General features: G+C 43.9%; 2 protein-coding genes across 3 annotated transcripts; both read left to right on the forward strand.

Moving 5' to 3' along the window:
- Nucleotides 1–1,485: 1,485 nt before the first annotated feature.
- Nucleotides 1,486–4,262, forward strand: LOC117806503 (GTPase IMAP family member 9-like). The gene is made up of 3 exons (XM_034675454.1): nt 1,486–1,533; nt 1,858–2,603; nt 4,142–4,262. Exons 1-3 carry the CDS (start codon nt 1,486–1,488, stop codon nt 4,260–4,262), a joined length of 915 nt encoding a protein of 304 aa, XP_034531345.1.
- A 1,591-nt stretch (nt 4,263–5,853) lies between these two features.
- galcb (galactosylceramidase b) lies at nt 5,854–13,169 on the forward strand. 2 transcript variants are annotated; one of them, XM_034675626.1, is made up of 17 exons: nt 5,854–6,110; nt 6,544–6,612; nt 6,685–6,748; nt 7,265–7,378; nt 7,597–7,736; nt 7,927–7,965; nt 8,134–8,261; nt 10,052–10,207; nt 10,319–10,443; nt 10,690–10,817; nt 10,895–10,984; nt 11,062–11,151; nt 11,233–11,377; nt 11,456–11,636; nt 11,718–11,881; nt 12,520–12,596; nt 12,782–13,169. In XM_034675626.1, the coding sequence occupies exons 1-17, from the start codon at nt 5,895–5,897 to the stop codon at nt 12,923–12,925; spliced, it is 2,070 nt and encodes a 689-aa protein (XP_034531517.1). In that variant the 5' UTR covers nt 5,854–5,894; the 3' UTR covers nt 12,926–13,169. The 2 variants fall into 2 exon arrangements, with proteins under 2 accessions (XP_034531517.1, XP_034531516.1); XM_034675625.1 differs by lacking the exon at nt 8,134–8,261 and adding an exon at nt 9,090–9,220.
- Nucleotides 13,170–15,443: the final 2,274 nt, after the last annotated feature.

Raw genomic sequence — 15,443 nt, forward strand, 5'->3', positions numbered from 1 at the left:
TTGAGTGTGTTGTCAGATGGATCATCTCGTGTGTGTGTGTGTGTGTGTGTGTGTTTATAGGACTCAGCCAGACCTCAGACCACATTTTCCAATTTTCACTTAATTAGTCAAAAAAAAACAATTATTCATATACTGCAAACAATTTGCCATGTAGTGCGTCTGTGCCTGCAGTGTAGTGACTGGCGGAGTAATTCAGTACTCGTCCATGTACTCACCTGCGCTACACACCCACTGGGTGGCAATAAAGCACACTAATGACCTTGTTAGTTTAAGACAATAGAATTAATGATGCATGCGAGAGGTGTATGTGACAAGACGTAGGCGTACAACAGTGATGGATAAATATTCAAAAAGGAAAAATGAAACTCCAAACTGGGCCCTGGATAAATTCTAACCTGGATGAAGAGCGTAATATGGGCGGTGGAAAAGGCAACTTTTATGAGAAAAACTACATTGGTGTCTGCGAGAGCTCTCAAAGCGAGCTACTTAGTAGCTGAACTGGTAGCCAAATCAAAAAGGCCACACACTGTGTCAAAGACATTAATACTACCTGCAAAAGCCATTGTAAATGAGATGCTTCGCCCTGACGCAGTTAAAGAAGTAGCCAAAGCCCCTCTCTCAGATAAATAGATTCATAAATTGAGAGACTAAATGTGTCATTTTGTAACACTTTTGGTTGGTGGTGTGACTCCGGATTTTTTTACTGTAAGAAATATGCCTTGGCTCAAAAAAGGTTGAAAAACACTGGTCTAATGTGTGGCCGGTCTGAGTGAGGTTAGTTCTACAGAGAGAGAAATCTAAGTCTTTCGGACACGTGAATGCGTCCTCAGAGTGGAATGATAGAGTGGATCAGTCGGACTATAAGTTCACTTGTTAACCTTTAGTAACCTCTGCACTGACAAAGTTTGTTGAATTGATAATCACTTCATGATCACTGAAATAATCTGTATCTAAAGAATAACATGACCCTGCTTCATCTTTAACGTCTTTTTATGTTTGTAAATAAAGAACCAATCAGGATGGAGCACGGCTGATTATTGGTGTTGGACATAGATTCAGTGATTCATTATTTAGCAATCAATGGAAACAATTGATCTGAAAAATCTAAATGTTCTCTATAAATAATAATGATCACCATATTGTTATAATAATATATAATAATATCATTTATGAAATTATAAATTATAAATTCACGAGATGTTTCTCTGCGGTGAAATACTTTAATAAAATAAACTGTGTTTATTATTCTGCTTCATTGGTGTTGGATCACTTAGATGAATTTGAAACCTTGAACATAAACACGCTAATCTTTATGTCTGAAGCTTAAAGCTCAAACAGTTCACACTCGTTGATTGAGAAGATAATAAACGTAGGAGTTTTGCATAATTAGAGGAACAGCTGACATGACTTAAGGCCCTGCCTCAACTCAACGTCTCTGCCTGTAGTTAGGTCGACCAAAGCTAGGTTGAGGTCAACATTTCCAATATGGCGTCCACAGACGACAGGCTTCAAAATTCTGCTTCAGATACAAACGTGTGACGTCCAGGGAAAAATCAGAACATAGAGAGAAGGGACGAACACTGATGGACAGGATTAAACTTGTAGATGAGATGTTTGAGGCCATCTTGAATCCTCAGTAATTACATGTTGCATCAAAAGTAAAGGAGGGTTTTCCCGTGAAGAGACTCTGTGGGGTGAGTTGGGTCTTTGCATTAAATGAACCGTTTGCCTCTTTGATCAAAGACGACATAGGCGTCACCAGAAGGTCATTGATTTGTAAAGAAGCATCAGAAATAGGTGGAAAGCTGTAACACAGAGACGTTTCTGTGTTTTATGTTCTCAGGATCTCGGAGGCAGAAGAAGAGCGACGCTCTCAGGATCATCCTGATTGGAAAGACCGGAGCGGGAAAGAGTGCCACAGGAAACTCCATCCTGGGCAGAGAGGCGTTTCAGTCCGAACTGTCCTCCTCCTCGTGGACGTTTCAGTGCAAGAGAGCTGATGGAGACGTGAGGGGTCGACAGGTGGCCATTATCGACACCCCAGGTCTGTTTGACACTAACTTTAATGAAGAGGAGCTGCTAAAGAGGATCCAGCCGTGCATGTCTCTGTCTGCTCCGGGTCCTCACGCCTTCCTGGTGGTTCTGCAGCTGGGCAGGTTCACCAAAGAGGAGAGGGACACCATCAGGACCATTCAGTCCTATTTTGGTGAGGACGCAGCCAAATACTCTCTGGTGTTGTTCACACACGGGGACAAACTGAAGAAGCAAAGTATTGAAACCTTCATCTCGAAGAGCGAAGAGCTCAAAGGCCTCGTTGATATCTGCTACGGCAGATATCACGTCTTCAACAACCGAACCAACACCCAGGAACAGACCGATCAGCTGCTGGATAAGATCGACAAGATGATTCTGCAGAACGAGGGAGGATTCTACACGGGGAAGATGTTCAAAAGAGCAAAACAGGCGTCAAAGAAGGAGAAGAAGAGAGTTTTAAAGGAGCAGAAGGACGTAGAGAAGGAGAGGAAGAATGCTCTGAGGACTGAAGTGGCCCGAGATATGGGTTTGACAGAAGAGTCGAACAGACACAATAAATGTGTTCTGCAGTAAAACAGGGGATTCACCGGTTTCTACTACTGCTTCACTGCATTCACACCTCACACTCACACATTTTTATTTACAGTCTATGATTCACACACTGTAATGATAGCCTCAAACACTCTAATGAAAGCCTCAAACACTCTCTAACGATAGCCTCAAACACTCTAACGATAGCCTCAAACACTCTAACGATAGCCTCAAACACTCTCTAATGATAGCCTCAAACACTCTGATGATAGCCTCAAACACTGTCTAATGATAGCTCAGGTAACGGTATAGCCTCAAACAATATGTGATGATAGCTCAGGTAACGGTATAGCCTCAAACACTCTTTAATGATAGCTCAGGTAACGGTATAGCCTCAAACACTCTCTGATGATAGCCTCAAACACTCTCTAATGATAGCTGAGGTAACGGTATAGCCTCAAACACTCTCTGATGATAGCCTCAAACACTCTCTTATGATAGCTGAGGTAACGGTAAAGCCTCAAACAATATGTGATGATAGCTCAGGTAACGGTATAGCCTCAAACACTCTCTTATGATAGCTGAGGTAACGGTATAGCCTCAAACACTCTCTTATGATAGCTGAGGTAACAGTATAGCCTCAAACAATATGTGATGATAGCTCAGGTAACGGTATAGCCTCAAACACTCTCTTATGATAGCTGAGGTAACGGTATAGCCTCAAACACTCTCTTATGATAGCTGAGGTAACGGTATAGCCTCAAACACTGATGATGGCCTCAAACACTCTCTAATGATAGTTCAGGTAACGGTACAGTCTCAAATACTCTGTAATGATAACCTCAAACACCCTAATGATAGCCTCAAACACTCTAATGATAGTTCAGGTAACGGTATAGCCTCAAACACTCTGTAATGATAGCCTCAAACACTCTGTAATGATAGCTGAGGTAACGGTATAGCCTCAAACACTCTCTTGTGATAGCTGAGTTAACGGTATAGCCTCAAACACTCTAATGAAAGCTCAGGTAACAGTATAGCCTCAAACACTCTGCTGATAGCCTCAAACACTGTAATGATAGCTGAGGTAACGGTATAGCCTCAAACACTGTAATGATAGCCTCAAACACTACTGATAGCCTCAAACACTCTGTAATGATAACTCAGGTAAAAGTATAGCATCATTTCATTACAGTCATCTCAAGCAGAATTATTAACTGTAATGAATTAATACAGTTGCGTGAAGCTGTGATGATGTGTTGAGTTTAGGGTTAGTGTGCTGTTTGTAGTTTTAGGAGTTTAGTATTTGTGGAAACAGTTTCTGAGCTGCAGTGTTTAAACTGGACTAAAACTATGAGCTGACATCTCTTTATCAGTTGGTTGTAAATATGTTGCTGTGCTTCTTGATGTAATACTTCATGATGAGCTAGGATAATGTTGTCCAGTGTTTTATATTTAAGTGCTGTGTGTTGATACATTGAAATAAAAATGATCTCTGAAACTTGTTTATATATTCTCTTACTGTCAGATTATTCTCTGATGTTCTTCATAAACAAAGTGACCATGGTGTTTAAAGTTTAATAAAAGCTTTCGCTGATACTCAACATGCTCACCCTGTGTCAGACACAAACTGTCTTCAGAGGACTCTCCCTTCTGTGCAATGCATGCTGGGATACATTCCAGCTCTGCGGTCCTGAGCAGCTTCAGCAGGTTGAGGCTGAAAAATGAAACCAAAGTGGAAGAGCAAGAACTGCAGCTCCTCCAGAGTCCAGCTGAGGCCGGCTGGAGAAGTCCCAGGTTAAAGTGTACCGTGCATCCTTACAGTGGCGTTAAACATGTTAATGGTTATAATAGAGAAACACCAGGGTCCTACTCTGCAGGTGTGCACCTGTTGCCAGGAGGCTTACAGCTTGTCCCAGCTCCACCTCTGTCTGGTTCTAGGTTGACTGAGGGATCAGGTCAGCATTTCCAACATGACGACCAGAACAGCTCTGACGCACTGAGACTGCAGTCTTGTTTCATAAAGGTAAAGATGAAATGATTTAAATATTGTCATGACCGGTAGATCAAACAGTAAATAAATCACCTGGACAGGTGTACTTTGCTATTTGTCCTGATTTAATTAACTCAATGTGATTGATGATGAATCATTTCAAAGCAAACACAAACAGTGATGATAACAGCCTGCAGATCCAACAACCACAACTTGTCTACATGGACACAGTGACGCCTAGTGGCTGATGATGTCACTGCACCCCAGAGGAGCCGTCCACAGCATGAAGTGGGTCACAGAGTGAGTCCATAGACTGTATACAGTTTATGAGTGGGTCACAGAGTGGGTCACATTAACCGGCAGAGAGCTCAGTAAAGGTTGTATTAATAACATCATCCATGCTGACTTTTAATGACACACAAACAATTATTCATGCTTTTATTTATTCTCGATTAGATTATTAACTGGCTTTTAACAGGTTTAATTCAAAAATCTATCAATAAACTTCAGCTGGTACAAAATTCAGCAGCAAGACTTTTAACCAAAACCAATAAGAGAGAACATTATTCATGTTTTAATGACCTTACACTGGCTGTCCATTGCTTTTAGAAGAGATTTTAAGATTTTATTTATCATGTTTAAAGCACTTCACGGCCCCAGTATATATATATATATGATTTGCTGTCACCCTACCAGCCCGGGCGCAGCCTCAGATTCTTAGGCAGGAACCCCCTTAAAGCTCCCATCACAAACTTAAAATCTAAGGGTGACCGAGCGTTTGCTGTTCAGGCTCCATGACTGTGGAACGACCTGCCTGAGGATCTCAGGTGAGCTCAGCAGTATCTTCTTTTAAATCCCAGCTTAAAACATATCTTTATCGAAAGGCCTTCTTGTGATATTGTTTTATCCACGATGCTACATTTATTTTTAATCTACTTTTATCAATGTTCCTCTTAAATTGTCTTGCTAGCTCTATATGTTCCCCCCCCGCCACATGCTTTGTTTTTATAGCCTCAAACACTCTCTTATGATAGCTGAGGCAACGGTAAAGCCTCAAACACTGTAATGATAGCCTCAAACACTCTACTGATAGCCTCAAACACTCTGTTATGATAGCTGAGGTAACGGTATAGCCTCAAACACTGTAATGATAGCCTCAAACACTTTGTAATGTCTGTTTTGATAAGTGCTTTATAAACTTTATTATTATAAAAATCAAAATGTATTATTGTGAGTGTCAGTATTAAAAGCTGAACACTATAAACATATTTTAAAGTAAAATAAAGTCTTGTCAGCATTTCTCAGAGAGCATCTGACCCGTCGGCTGTTCAGTCATATGACGTCCCAGAGCCTGCGCGCGCAGCCTGCGCAGCCACAGCTCCGGGGTCGGGATCAGGTCTGGATGGATCTGAGAGTCGCTCCTGTGTTTGTGTGGATCCTCGGGGTCTCCGCGGCCCTCCGGTCCTCTCAGTCCTCTCAGTCCTACATCCTGAACGACAGAGACGGACTGGGCAGAGTCTTTGACGGGATCGGAGGTCTGAGCGGAGGAGGGGTAAGAGTCTGTTTACTTCCGGGTTCGGTTCTGTGTGAGGTCACGTGACTCCTGGTTCTGTAACTTGTTCAAGTGTCTCTTCTTAAGATGTTGAACTTGAACAGAGTTAAATATAAAGTGAATGTAATCACACGTGAGGGCTGAGGGGAGAAAGCGCACGAGACAACCTGCTGTGATGCCTTTAAGGACCCTTCATCAGAGTAGGACAACAGCACATCCAACTCACACCTTTACTTCAACTCAAAACCAGATCACACTGAGCATCCTTAAAGAGGCAGAGCAACATGTGAAATAAAGTGTTTTGAACTTCATTAAAGAACTCAATGATAAAAATAAAATTAGAATTAAATAAGGATTATTAGACCAGAATAAATCTCCTCTTAAAGTTCTGTTTCTGAGGATTGAACACCTTCTTCTCTACCTCCTCCTGCAGGCTACAAGCCGTCTTCTGGTGAACTACGCAGAGCCGTACCGCAGTCAGGTGTTGGACTACCTGTTCAAGGTGAGTCCCGAGGCACCTGCTCATTAAATTAACCCTTTAACCTCCGTTTACACTGTGCTCTGATGGTTTCAGCCAAACTTTGGAGCCTCTCTGCACATACTGAAGGTGGAGATCGGAGGAGACGCTCAGACTACAGGTCAGGACATTTAGAAGTTATATATCAGGACATATTACATCAAATATATTCACCTGTTTATTAACAGAAAGTACTGAAAGTTACAAAAAACAAAGATCCCAGAACCTTTAAACTGCCTTAAAGAAGCCAACAGACATGATGATGGAGATGACTGAGAGGAGTTTACATCTTTAGGATTATAAATCATCTAAAGACTGAAACTGTTCTTCAGTTTATTTACTCAGTGTCCAGAATGCATCAGTCTTCAGAGTGTCCTGGTGTTTCTCTTACATGCTGAAATTATCCATCTTTAGTTTTGGTTATTTACATGAAAACAAAGCTTGTGTTAGTGAGTATGATGCAACAGTTTGATGTTCTGGTCACCAGGAAGTTTATTACTAACATTAACCTGACGCTCAACATGATAAAGAGAACATCATTTACATACAGACTCCAGGATAGAGCCATCATCATGCATCTTCTCTATCAGTGTGAGTTGTGTGTGTGTGTGTGTGTGACTCTTACCTGTCTCCACAGATGGAACCGAGCCGTCACACATGCACTATGAAAACGACGAGAACTACTTCAGAGGCTACGAGTGGTGGCTGATGAAGGAGGCCAAGAAGAGGAACCCTAATATCACCCTCATAGGTACGGACAGGTGTTCTGCTCTACACCTTAGGTAGCTCCTGGGACAGCTGGGAGGGTTAAAGGTCAAAGTTTCACCTCAGATAGAGGTTAGTCGTTAACAGAGCAGTGCTGATGAACGTGATGAAGACAGGACTGCCGGTGATGAAGATGTTTTTACATTGTCAGCATAATATGCATGCTGATTTGGCCTCTGTGTGTGTGTTTTTTTGTGTGTGTAGGTCTGCCCTGGGCGTTTCCTGGTTGGGTGGGTCACGGTAAAAACTGGCCGTATGATTACCCAGACATCACTGCAGCGTACGTGGTGAACTGGATCCTGGGAGCCAAACAGTACCACGACCTGGACATCCAGTATGTGGGGGTGTGTGCAGGTTTCTTTATACCTCAGTCATATTCAGAAGAAGCAGACGTATGTTTATGTCAGTCAGCCTTATAGAGACGTTTAGAGTCTCCAGGTCTCCTGACACACGTGTGTTTGGACCTGGAGGAACATCAAACTCCAGACAGCCTCCTGCTCTCATGTGTCACTAAAACCTGCTTTCATCCTTCAGGTCTGGAATGAGCGAAACTACGACAGCAAGTACATCAAGGTAACGCCCCCCCCCCCCCCCACACTCTGAGATTCTCTGACCTGACTGTTAATGTGATTTCTGGGTGATCAATGAGAAAAACAGCCACAAACATGAAGCTTCCTCTACATGAGGGGGGTTCAGTTTGGGTTCTCGCCGTGTCCCTCTGAGAGCGTGTCTTTATTTAAGGTTCTCCGGGACTCTCTGGATAAAATTGATCTGACTGAGGTCGGCATCATCGCTGCAGACGGGGACTGGACCATCGCTAAGTCGGTGATCGTTGACCCGTACCTGAACGATGCGGTTCAGGTGCTCGGGTGAGTACAGGTGGAATAAAACTCTAGGAGGTTAACGGACTGAACGGTAGACTGAAGGAACGTCTGTCAGTGTGTGTGTGTGTGTGTGTGTGTGTGTGTGTGTGTGTGTGTGTGTGTGTGTGTGTGTGTGTGTGTGTGTGTGTGTGCGTCGGACATCTCCTCTCCTCGTTAGACGGCCTTCTGTGTGGATCAGAGCTGAGTGTTTGTGGCTGTTTTTCTCTGGGCTCAGTCAGAGGTCAGATCATGACCTGCATCATGTGTGTGCATGCTGCAGAGCATCAGATCACTGTGCATGGTATCTCATGAAGCATGACATATTTAACATGTAGAGGTGTGTAGCTACCATCATGTAAAGTTTTATAGTCTATTTAAAGCTGCAGGGGTTGATATCAACATTTTAAATGTGATCAGTTATAAACCTAAAGAGTAAAAGCTGCAGGTTAGACAGAAATATCAAACTATCACTAAAAACAAATCAGCTCGATTGATAAGTATTGTTCTGAAATCTTCATATTTGAATCATGTTTACTTTTATTAATGTATATAAAGACAATGAGTAATATAATAATAAATGTTGGAGAGTGGTTGTATTAAAGAAATGAGGGAACAAGCAGCGCCTGGAGAGTGTTTGACTCCTGCAGGAAGTATTAGAGATTTAAAATCTCAACTTTCAACATATTTAAATGTTCATTCATAAAATCTTAGACTTTAACTTTGAATCTAATTTATTCTGAAGCCAGGTTTTGTTCAGGATCAGTATTTTCTTTACATGGTGGCAGTAATCAGAGTATCTCAGCAGTGACTCAGTGTCTCCCTCTGCTGGACCAGCTGCTGCGGTACACTCTGGATAAGAGCGGTCTGGAGGGGGTCAGGATCATAGCCAGTGACAACCTGTGGGAGCCCATTTCTCTGACTCTGCTGCTAGACCCTGAACTCAGCGCGGCTGTAGACGTGATAGGGTAGGAGCCTCCTGTGTGCTCGTGTGTGTGTGTGTGTGTGTGTGTGTGTGTGTGTGTGCACGACCTCTCACTCTGTCTCTAACTCATTAACACTCACACTGAATCTGCATGGTGTGTACTAACACGCTTTAGCCTGAGTGTGTGTGTTCTGAGTGTGTGTGTGTGTGTGGTGTTTGAAGCTGCTCTGATCTTTGTGTTCTCGTTCTTCAGGATGAACTTGTGTCCGTCTGTGTAGAACAGAAAATAATCAGAGACTATAAAAGTCATAGTTTGATGTTCTATATTTAAAGTGAGGGCTCCATCCTATATGAATAAGTCCGTCAGAGTCTCATCTGATAGATACTTGTGGCTCAGTTCTGTAGAACCTAAAAGAGTCCAGACGGGTAGCTTCCAAATCTGTGAAGGCTCCATTAATGCTGAGCAATATATACAGGTGTAGGAGCAACATATGCTGCCATCCAGACAATGACGTCTTCAGGAAGACCTTACAGATTTCAGCCAAACCACATTCTGCAGGGATTACAATAGCATGGCTCTGTAGTAGATGAGTCCAGGTGCTGAACTGGCCTGCCTGCAGTCCTGACTCGTCCCCCTTTGAAAACATTTGGAGCATCATGAAACTAGAAACACGACCAAGGTGACCCTGAACTGTTGAGCAGCTGAAATCCTAGATCACAGACGCAGATGTAGACACGTGTGCTCTCGTCCTTGTTGACCCCTGTCAGTCCTTCATGGTTTGAGTCTGATCCCTCGTTACTAAGATCTGACACTCGCACCCTGACAGACCTCAGACTCTAACATGTTGACGTGTTATCTGTGTGTGACGTTCAGGGCTCACTACCCGGGCACCACCACCGTGTTGGACGCCCTGAAGACGCAGAAGAAGCTGTGGTCGTCTGAGGACTACAGCACCTTCAACAACGAGGTGGGGGGAGGCTGCTGGGCCCGGATCCTGAACCAGAACTACGTCAACGGACTCATGACGTCGTAAGGAAACCTTCATCCTGAACCTGGAGAATAATATCTCTTTAAATCTGAATCTGTATAAAACACAGGAGAACAGATCACAGAGGACGTGTTCTGTGCGGTCTCTTCCAGAACCATCTCCTGGAACCTGGTGGCGAGTTACTACGAGGACCTCCCGTTCGGCAGAGACGGGCTGATGACGGCCGAGGAGCCGTGGAGCGGGAACTATGTGGTGGAGTCTCCGATCTGGATCACAGGTCTGCATCAAATACTGCACATACATGAGACCGATCCAGAGGGGTTCTAATTCTGCTGATTGAAGCAGCATGGGATGCTAAGCGCCTCGGTGTGACCTCTGAAGGAGCTCAGCTCAGACTTTACCTGAAGCAGCTTTATTCAAAAGTTTACCCCCCCACCCGTCTCCTTTAAAAAAACAGGACCCATCTGGGTCCATGATGGGAGCAGGTCTTGAAAGTGTTTAATGTTCTCTGGTTGTGTTCCAGCTCACACCACTCAGTTCACGCAGCCCGGGTGGACGTACCTGAAGACGGTGGGACACCTGGAGCGAGGCGGGAGCTACGTCGCTCTGACCGACGGGAGAGGAAACCTCACTGTCGTCATAGAAACCATGGCAAGTTAGGATGGAGACTTTAATCAGAGGAATATTGTTGAAGACGTTCTTACAGACTTCTTTGTTTTATTCCTCAGACTCACGATCACTCGGTGTGCGTCAGACCTCCTCTCCTGCCCTTCAACGTGACGGCCCAGAATGCAACATTCCATCTGAAAGGGTCCTTTGTAAGTTCCTCTGAGGTCGTCATCACACCGTGGACTGTTAGAGAGCTTCTCTTTAATAACGTTCTCTTCTTCCGCAGGCCGACATCCAGCAGGTCCAGGTGTGGCGGTCTCAGTTTAACTTCAAAACCAAGAAGCCGTCCTTCTTTGAGCGTCTGAGTGCTCTGAAGGTGAGCGAGCTCGGAAACACACACACTCCTCTCTGTCCGACCCGTAAGAACCTTCACCTGAACACCTCTGTGATGTTTCAGCTCACAGACGGATCCTTCACTCTGAACCTGGACCAAGACCAGGTCTACACCGTGACCACGCTGAAGACAGGACAAAAGGGCGTGTACCCCGCCCCCCCTCCCTCTGCTCCTTTCCCTAAAGTCTACAAGGACGACTTCAACGTTCGTAAGTACAACACACACACGCACACACACACGCACACACACAGAGTATGTATGTGTTAATGTCCTCTCCTCTCCGTAGGGAACCCGGCTTTCTCTGAGGCTCCGTACTTTGCGGATCAGACGGGCGTGTTTGAGTACTTCATGAACCTGACCGATCCCGGACCTCACGTCTTCACCTTCCGACAGGTTCTGACCCAGAGACCGGTCACCTGGGCCGCAGACGCCGACCAGACCGTGACCGTGATCGGTGACCATCAGTGGTGAGCAAAGCGGCCTCGTACTCTCTCCTGGTCTTCATTAACATTAAACGTTAAACCCTCTGTGATGTTTGAACGCTGCAGGCAGAACATGACGGTGTCCTGCGACGTCTTCATGGAGACGGTGAAGACCGGAGGAGTGTTTGTGGCCGTTCGGGTGGACAAAGGAGGACAGTCCATCCGCAGCGCTAAAGGAGTCTTCTTCTGGGTGTTTGCAGACGGCACGTACAAAGTCACCAACGACCTCGGTCAGTGCTTTCACGTCGTGTCAGATTTTAAAGATCTGAGAAATAAAACATGACGCACTCTGTTTCTAGTGAACGTGAAGTTAAACATGTTAGTTAATCTCTGTGACTCCTTTAGTTCAGAGTCAGTCTGGATTAAGAATAGAGCAGGAGATGAACAGACTGAAGTCGTGTTGAGACAGACCACGTTTAGATAAATCCACTGACGCTTCATTCTCTGTCTGAGGATCTCCAGGTCTGTCTCTGCTGGTCTGTGTCTCCTCCTGGAGTCTGCAGACTCAGTCAGAGCAGTGTGATCAGATTAAAGTTGTTAGATTAGATCAAATCTTTAACACAGGTCCTTCTAATATAAGACGTGTTCACAGTATCAGATTACAGCGTGTAATCCAGTTCTGTTTTACTCTCGGGTTAGTGTTGGTAAAGACTCCAGAGTCGGATTAGGATCAATCTGAAACTAATATCTAGATAATCCTGATCCCAGCAGAGCGCTGAATCCAGATTCAACTCTCTAAGTGTCTGACTGAGCCTTAAGGATAATCTGTCAATAACAACATACTCCCTCATTATAATTAAAGCTCAGATTAATACAGGCAGTCAGATTAACTTTAAGGGCCTCACACTGTGCTGCTTTTGTCTTCCAGCTGGACAGACGGTCCTGGCAGAGGGACAGTCTGGTACTCGAGCGTTGGGCTGGCACACTCTCACGCTCTCTGTGGAGGTAAGTCCAGACTCACTGAACCCCTTAAATACAGAAACATCATCTTTATGTCTTCAAACACTTTGAACACTCTTGTATCTGCCTCTGTAATCCTGAGGGTCTTAATCTGTAATGATCCAACAGCAGCTGATAAAATGTAAAACTCAAAGTTCTGCGTGTCCCCTGTGCCCCCTTCCCTCCTGCAGGGTCAGCTAGCATCCGGTCTCCTGAACGGGTACCCGCTCTGGAAGAACGCCGTGGTCCTGACTCCTCACAGCGGCTGGGCGGCGATAGGAACGCGCTCCTTTGAGCTGGCTCAGTTTGATAACTTCAGCGTGGTGGCGCAGTGAGGACGGGACGGGGAAATGTTCGCCCTGCTGTGTGTGTGTGTGTGTGAGATTAATTTATTGACCTGATGGAAGCTTTGGGGTTAATGATGTGCCAATGATGGGGTGATTGATTTCTCTTGTTGGAGGTTTGAAGGCGATTAACTTGAATGAAGGGGACATAAGGGGAACACTGAACACACTGCTGCCTTGATGACTGACGTGATTGTAAATTTATTTTATATGGAATAAAACGATTTTTTAATAAGTTGGTTTGGACTTTCATTCACTGATGAAGAGGCTGCTACAGCACACATCAGTATTAACTAACCTCATCCTTTTTCAGTACTTCAGTAATAATAAAACAACTGATAATCAATTAAGAGATGCAGCCACTGGCAAAGGAACTGTTTCTAAACTATATAACTTAATGTGCCACATTCGTTTTGACTGTCATGCACCTGTGTTATCTCAATGGGAGAAAGATCTGGGCGTTCCCCTCACAGCAGAGCAATGGGAAGCAATTCTGAGAAAAAGAAGAAAGGTACTTTATTGATCCCCAGGGGGGAAATTCAATTTTTTCACTCATGCTATTTTGGACATGCTACACATACAGTTTTTTGGTATATACATTCAAATGCACACACATGCAGTGAACATGCTTAGGGAGAGATGTCAGAGTGAGGATACTGCCGTCAACCAGCGCACCCCGAGCAGTTGGGGATTCGGTGCCTTGCTCAAGGGCACCTCGGCAGTGCCCAGGCAGGTGAACTAGCACCTCTCCAGCCACCAGTCCACTTGTCAAACTTCGTCCATACTGGAACTCGAACCAGCCACTCTTCGGTTCCCAAGCCAAGTCTGAGCTACTGCCGCCCCAAGAAGTTCAAACTATTTGTCAAAATGTGTTAGATACAAGTTAATCCAAATGAAGATTCTGTGGAGGTCATACATCACCCCACAAAAACTGAAGAATATGAATGGTCATGTTTCAGATCTGTGCTGGCATGGCTGTGGGATGACGGGAACACTAATGCATCAACTTTGGCATTGCCCAGAGATCCAGAGGTTCTGGATTGATGTAAAAGATTTTTTGTGCAAAATATTTGATATCAATATATCATTATGTCCTACAGTGGCCCTCCTGGGTAACAAGATAGATGGAGTAACCTCCACAGAATTACAACACTTGATCACGTTAGCATTTATATCTGTGAAACTGACAATTTGAATGAATTGGAAGGTAAGAAAGGCAAAATGTTTTGATATAGACAGCTGGCTTAAAGATTATTTGGAACTGATCTCTATGGAGCAAGCAGCATCAGCACTTGTAGATCCAGGCAGTGGCCACAGAGGCTCTATAATAGATAAAAGGCCTTGATGGCTCCTATTGATACTTGACTTGAGTTTTGAACCCCATCAATTTTTGAATGAACACAAATGTATACATTTTATTTTTTTATTTGTTTATTTTTTCTTCAATTTTCTATCTCCTACACTGAAAAATATTTACGCTCCACCCCTGCTCCCATGTCTTGTCCTGTTGTAGGTTATCACATGTATTTGTTTGTATATTTGTTTGTTTGTTTAGACCTTGTCCAGTCAGAGTTGTGTTGCTGCATTATAATTTGTGTAATAAAAAAAAAAACAGGACGTGTCTTTCCCAAGGACACTTCAGTCTGAAGAGAAGCAGGTGATGTTTGACCCGACCTCACTTTAGAGCCTCATCCTTCAGAACTTATCTTTTGCTCTCAGACTTCTCTAAAGTTTAAAACCTCACTGCTCTAAAGTTTAAGTTTTGAAACCTGTAATATCGCCTGGAGAGGAAATCTGTAAAACTCACCTCGGACAGATCCTGTCTGTCGAGGAGAAAGCTGCTGACCCGAGTCAGACGATGGATCATCAGCTTAACGGATGCCCTGATCCAGGTCTGGGAGGAGATCCCTCAGGAGAACATCCGTCGTCTCATCAGGAGCATGCCCAGACATTGTAGGGAGTGTATACAGGCACGTGGAGGCCACACACACTACTGAGCCTCATTTTGAATTGTCTTCAGGAATTTCCACAGAAGTTGGATCAGCCTGTGATCTGATTTTTACACTTTGATTTTGAGTATGATTCTGAATCCAGACCTCCATGGGTTAATGATTTTGGTTTCCATTGATCATTTTTATGTTATTTGGTTCTCAACACAATCCACTTTGTACTGAATAAAGATTTTTAACTGGAATATTTCATTAATCGTGATCTAGGATGGGTTGTTTAAGTGTTCCCTATATTTTCTTGAGCAGTGTATATTATATTGGTTGTTCTGGGTACTTGATGTGTCCTCTGTGAGTTCATTTGGGGGGACAGGAATATAGTTCTTTAAAGATTTTGAACTATTTTATTTTTGTTTAAAGTTTTTAAAATAATGTCAAATGTAGAAACCAAAAAAAAAAAGAAGATGGCCCAAAGTGCATTTTTCTTGTCACCTAATGAGACGATGTTAAACCATAAACTGAAAACAGTGACACGCTTGCGCACGCGCGTTGTGTCCGAGCGT

This window comes from Notolabrus celidotus, chromosome 22, assembly GCF_009762535.1.
Source record: "Notolabrus celidotus isolate fNotCel1 chromosome 22, fNotCel1.pri, whole genome shotgun sequence".
Classification (NCBI taxonomy): Eukaryota; Metazoa; Chordata; class Actinopteri; order Labriformes; family Labridae; genus Notolabrus; species Notolabrus celidotus.

Excerpts from the sequence above, each read along its gene's own strand:
- LOC117806503 (XM_034675454.1), top strand. The coding sequence starts at position 1,486 with ATGGCGTCCACAGACGACAGGCTTCAAAATTCTGCTTCAGATACAAAC. Across the intron at positions 1,534-1,857 it reads ATTCTGCTTCAGATACAAAC|AAGAAGAGCGACGCTCTCAG; the intron begins GTGTGACGTCCA and ends TCTCGGAGGCAG. Across the intron at positions 2,604-4,141 it reads CACAATAAATGTGTTCTGCA|TTTAATAAAAGCTTTCGCTG; the intron begins GTAAAACAGGGG and ends TGGTGTTTAAAG.
- galcb (XM_034675625.1), top strand. The coding sequence starts at position 5,895 with ATGACGTCCCAGAGCCTGCGCGCGCAGCCTGCGCAGCCACAGCTCCGG. Across the intron at positions 10,818-10,894 it reads CTGTCGTCATAGAAACCATG|ACTCACGATCACTCGGTGTG; the intron begins GCAAGTTAGGAT and ends TTTATTCCTCAG. Across the intron at positions 11,882-12,519 it reads CAAAGTCACCAACGACCTCG|CTGGACAGACGGTCCTGGCA; the intron begins GTCAGTGCTTTC and ends TTTGTCTTCCAG.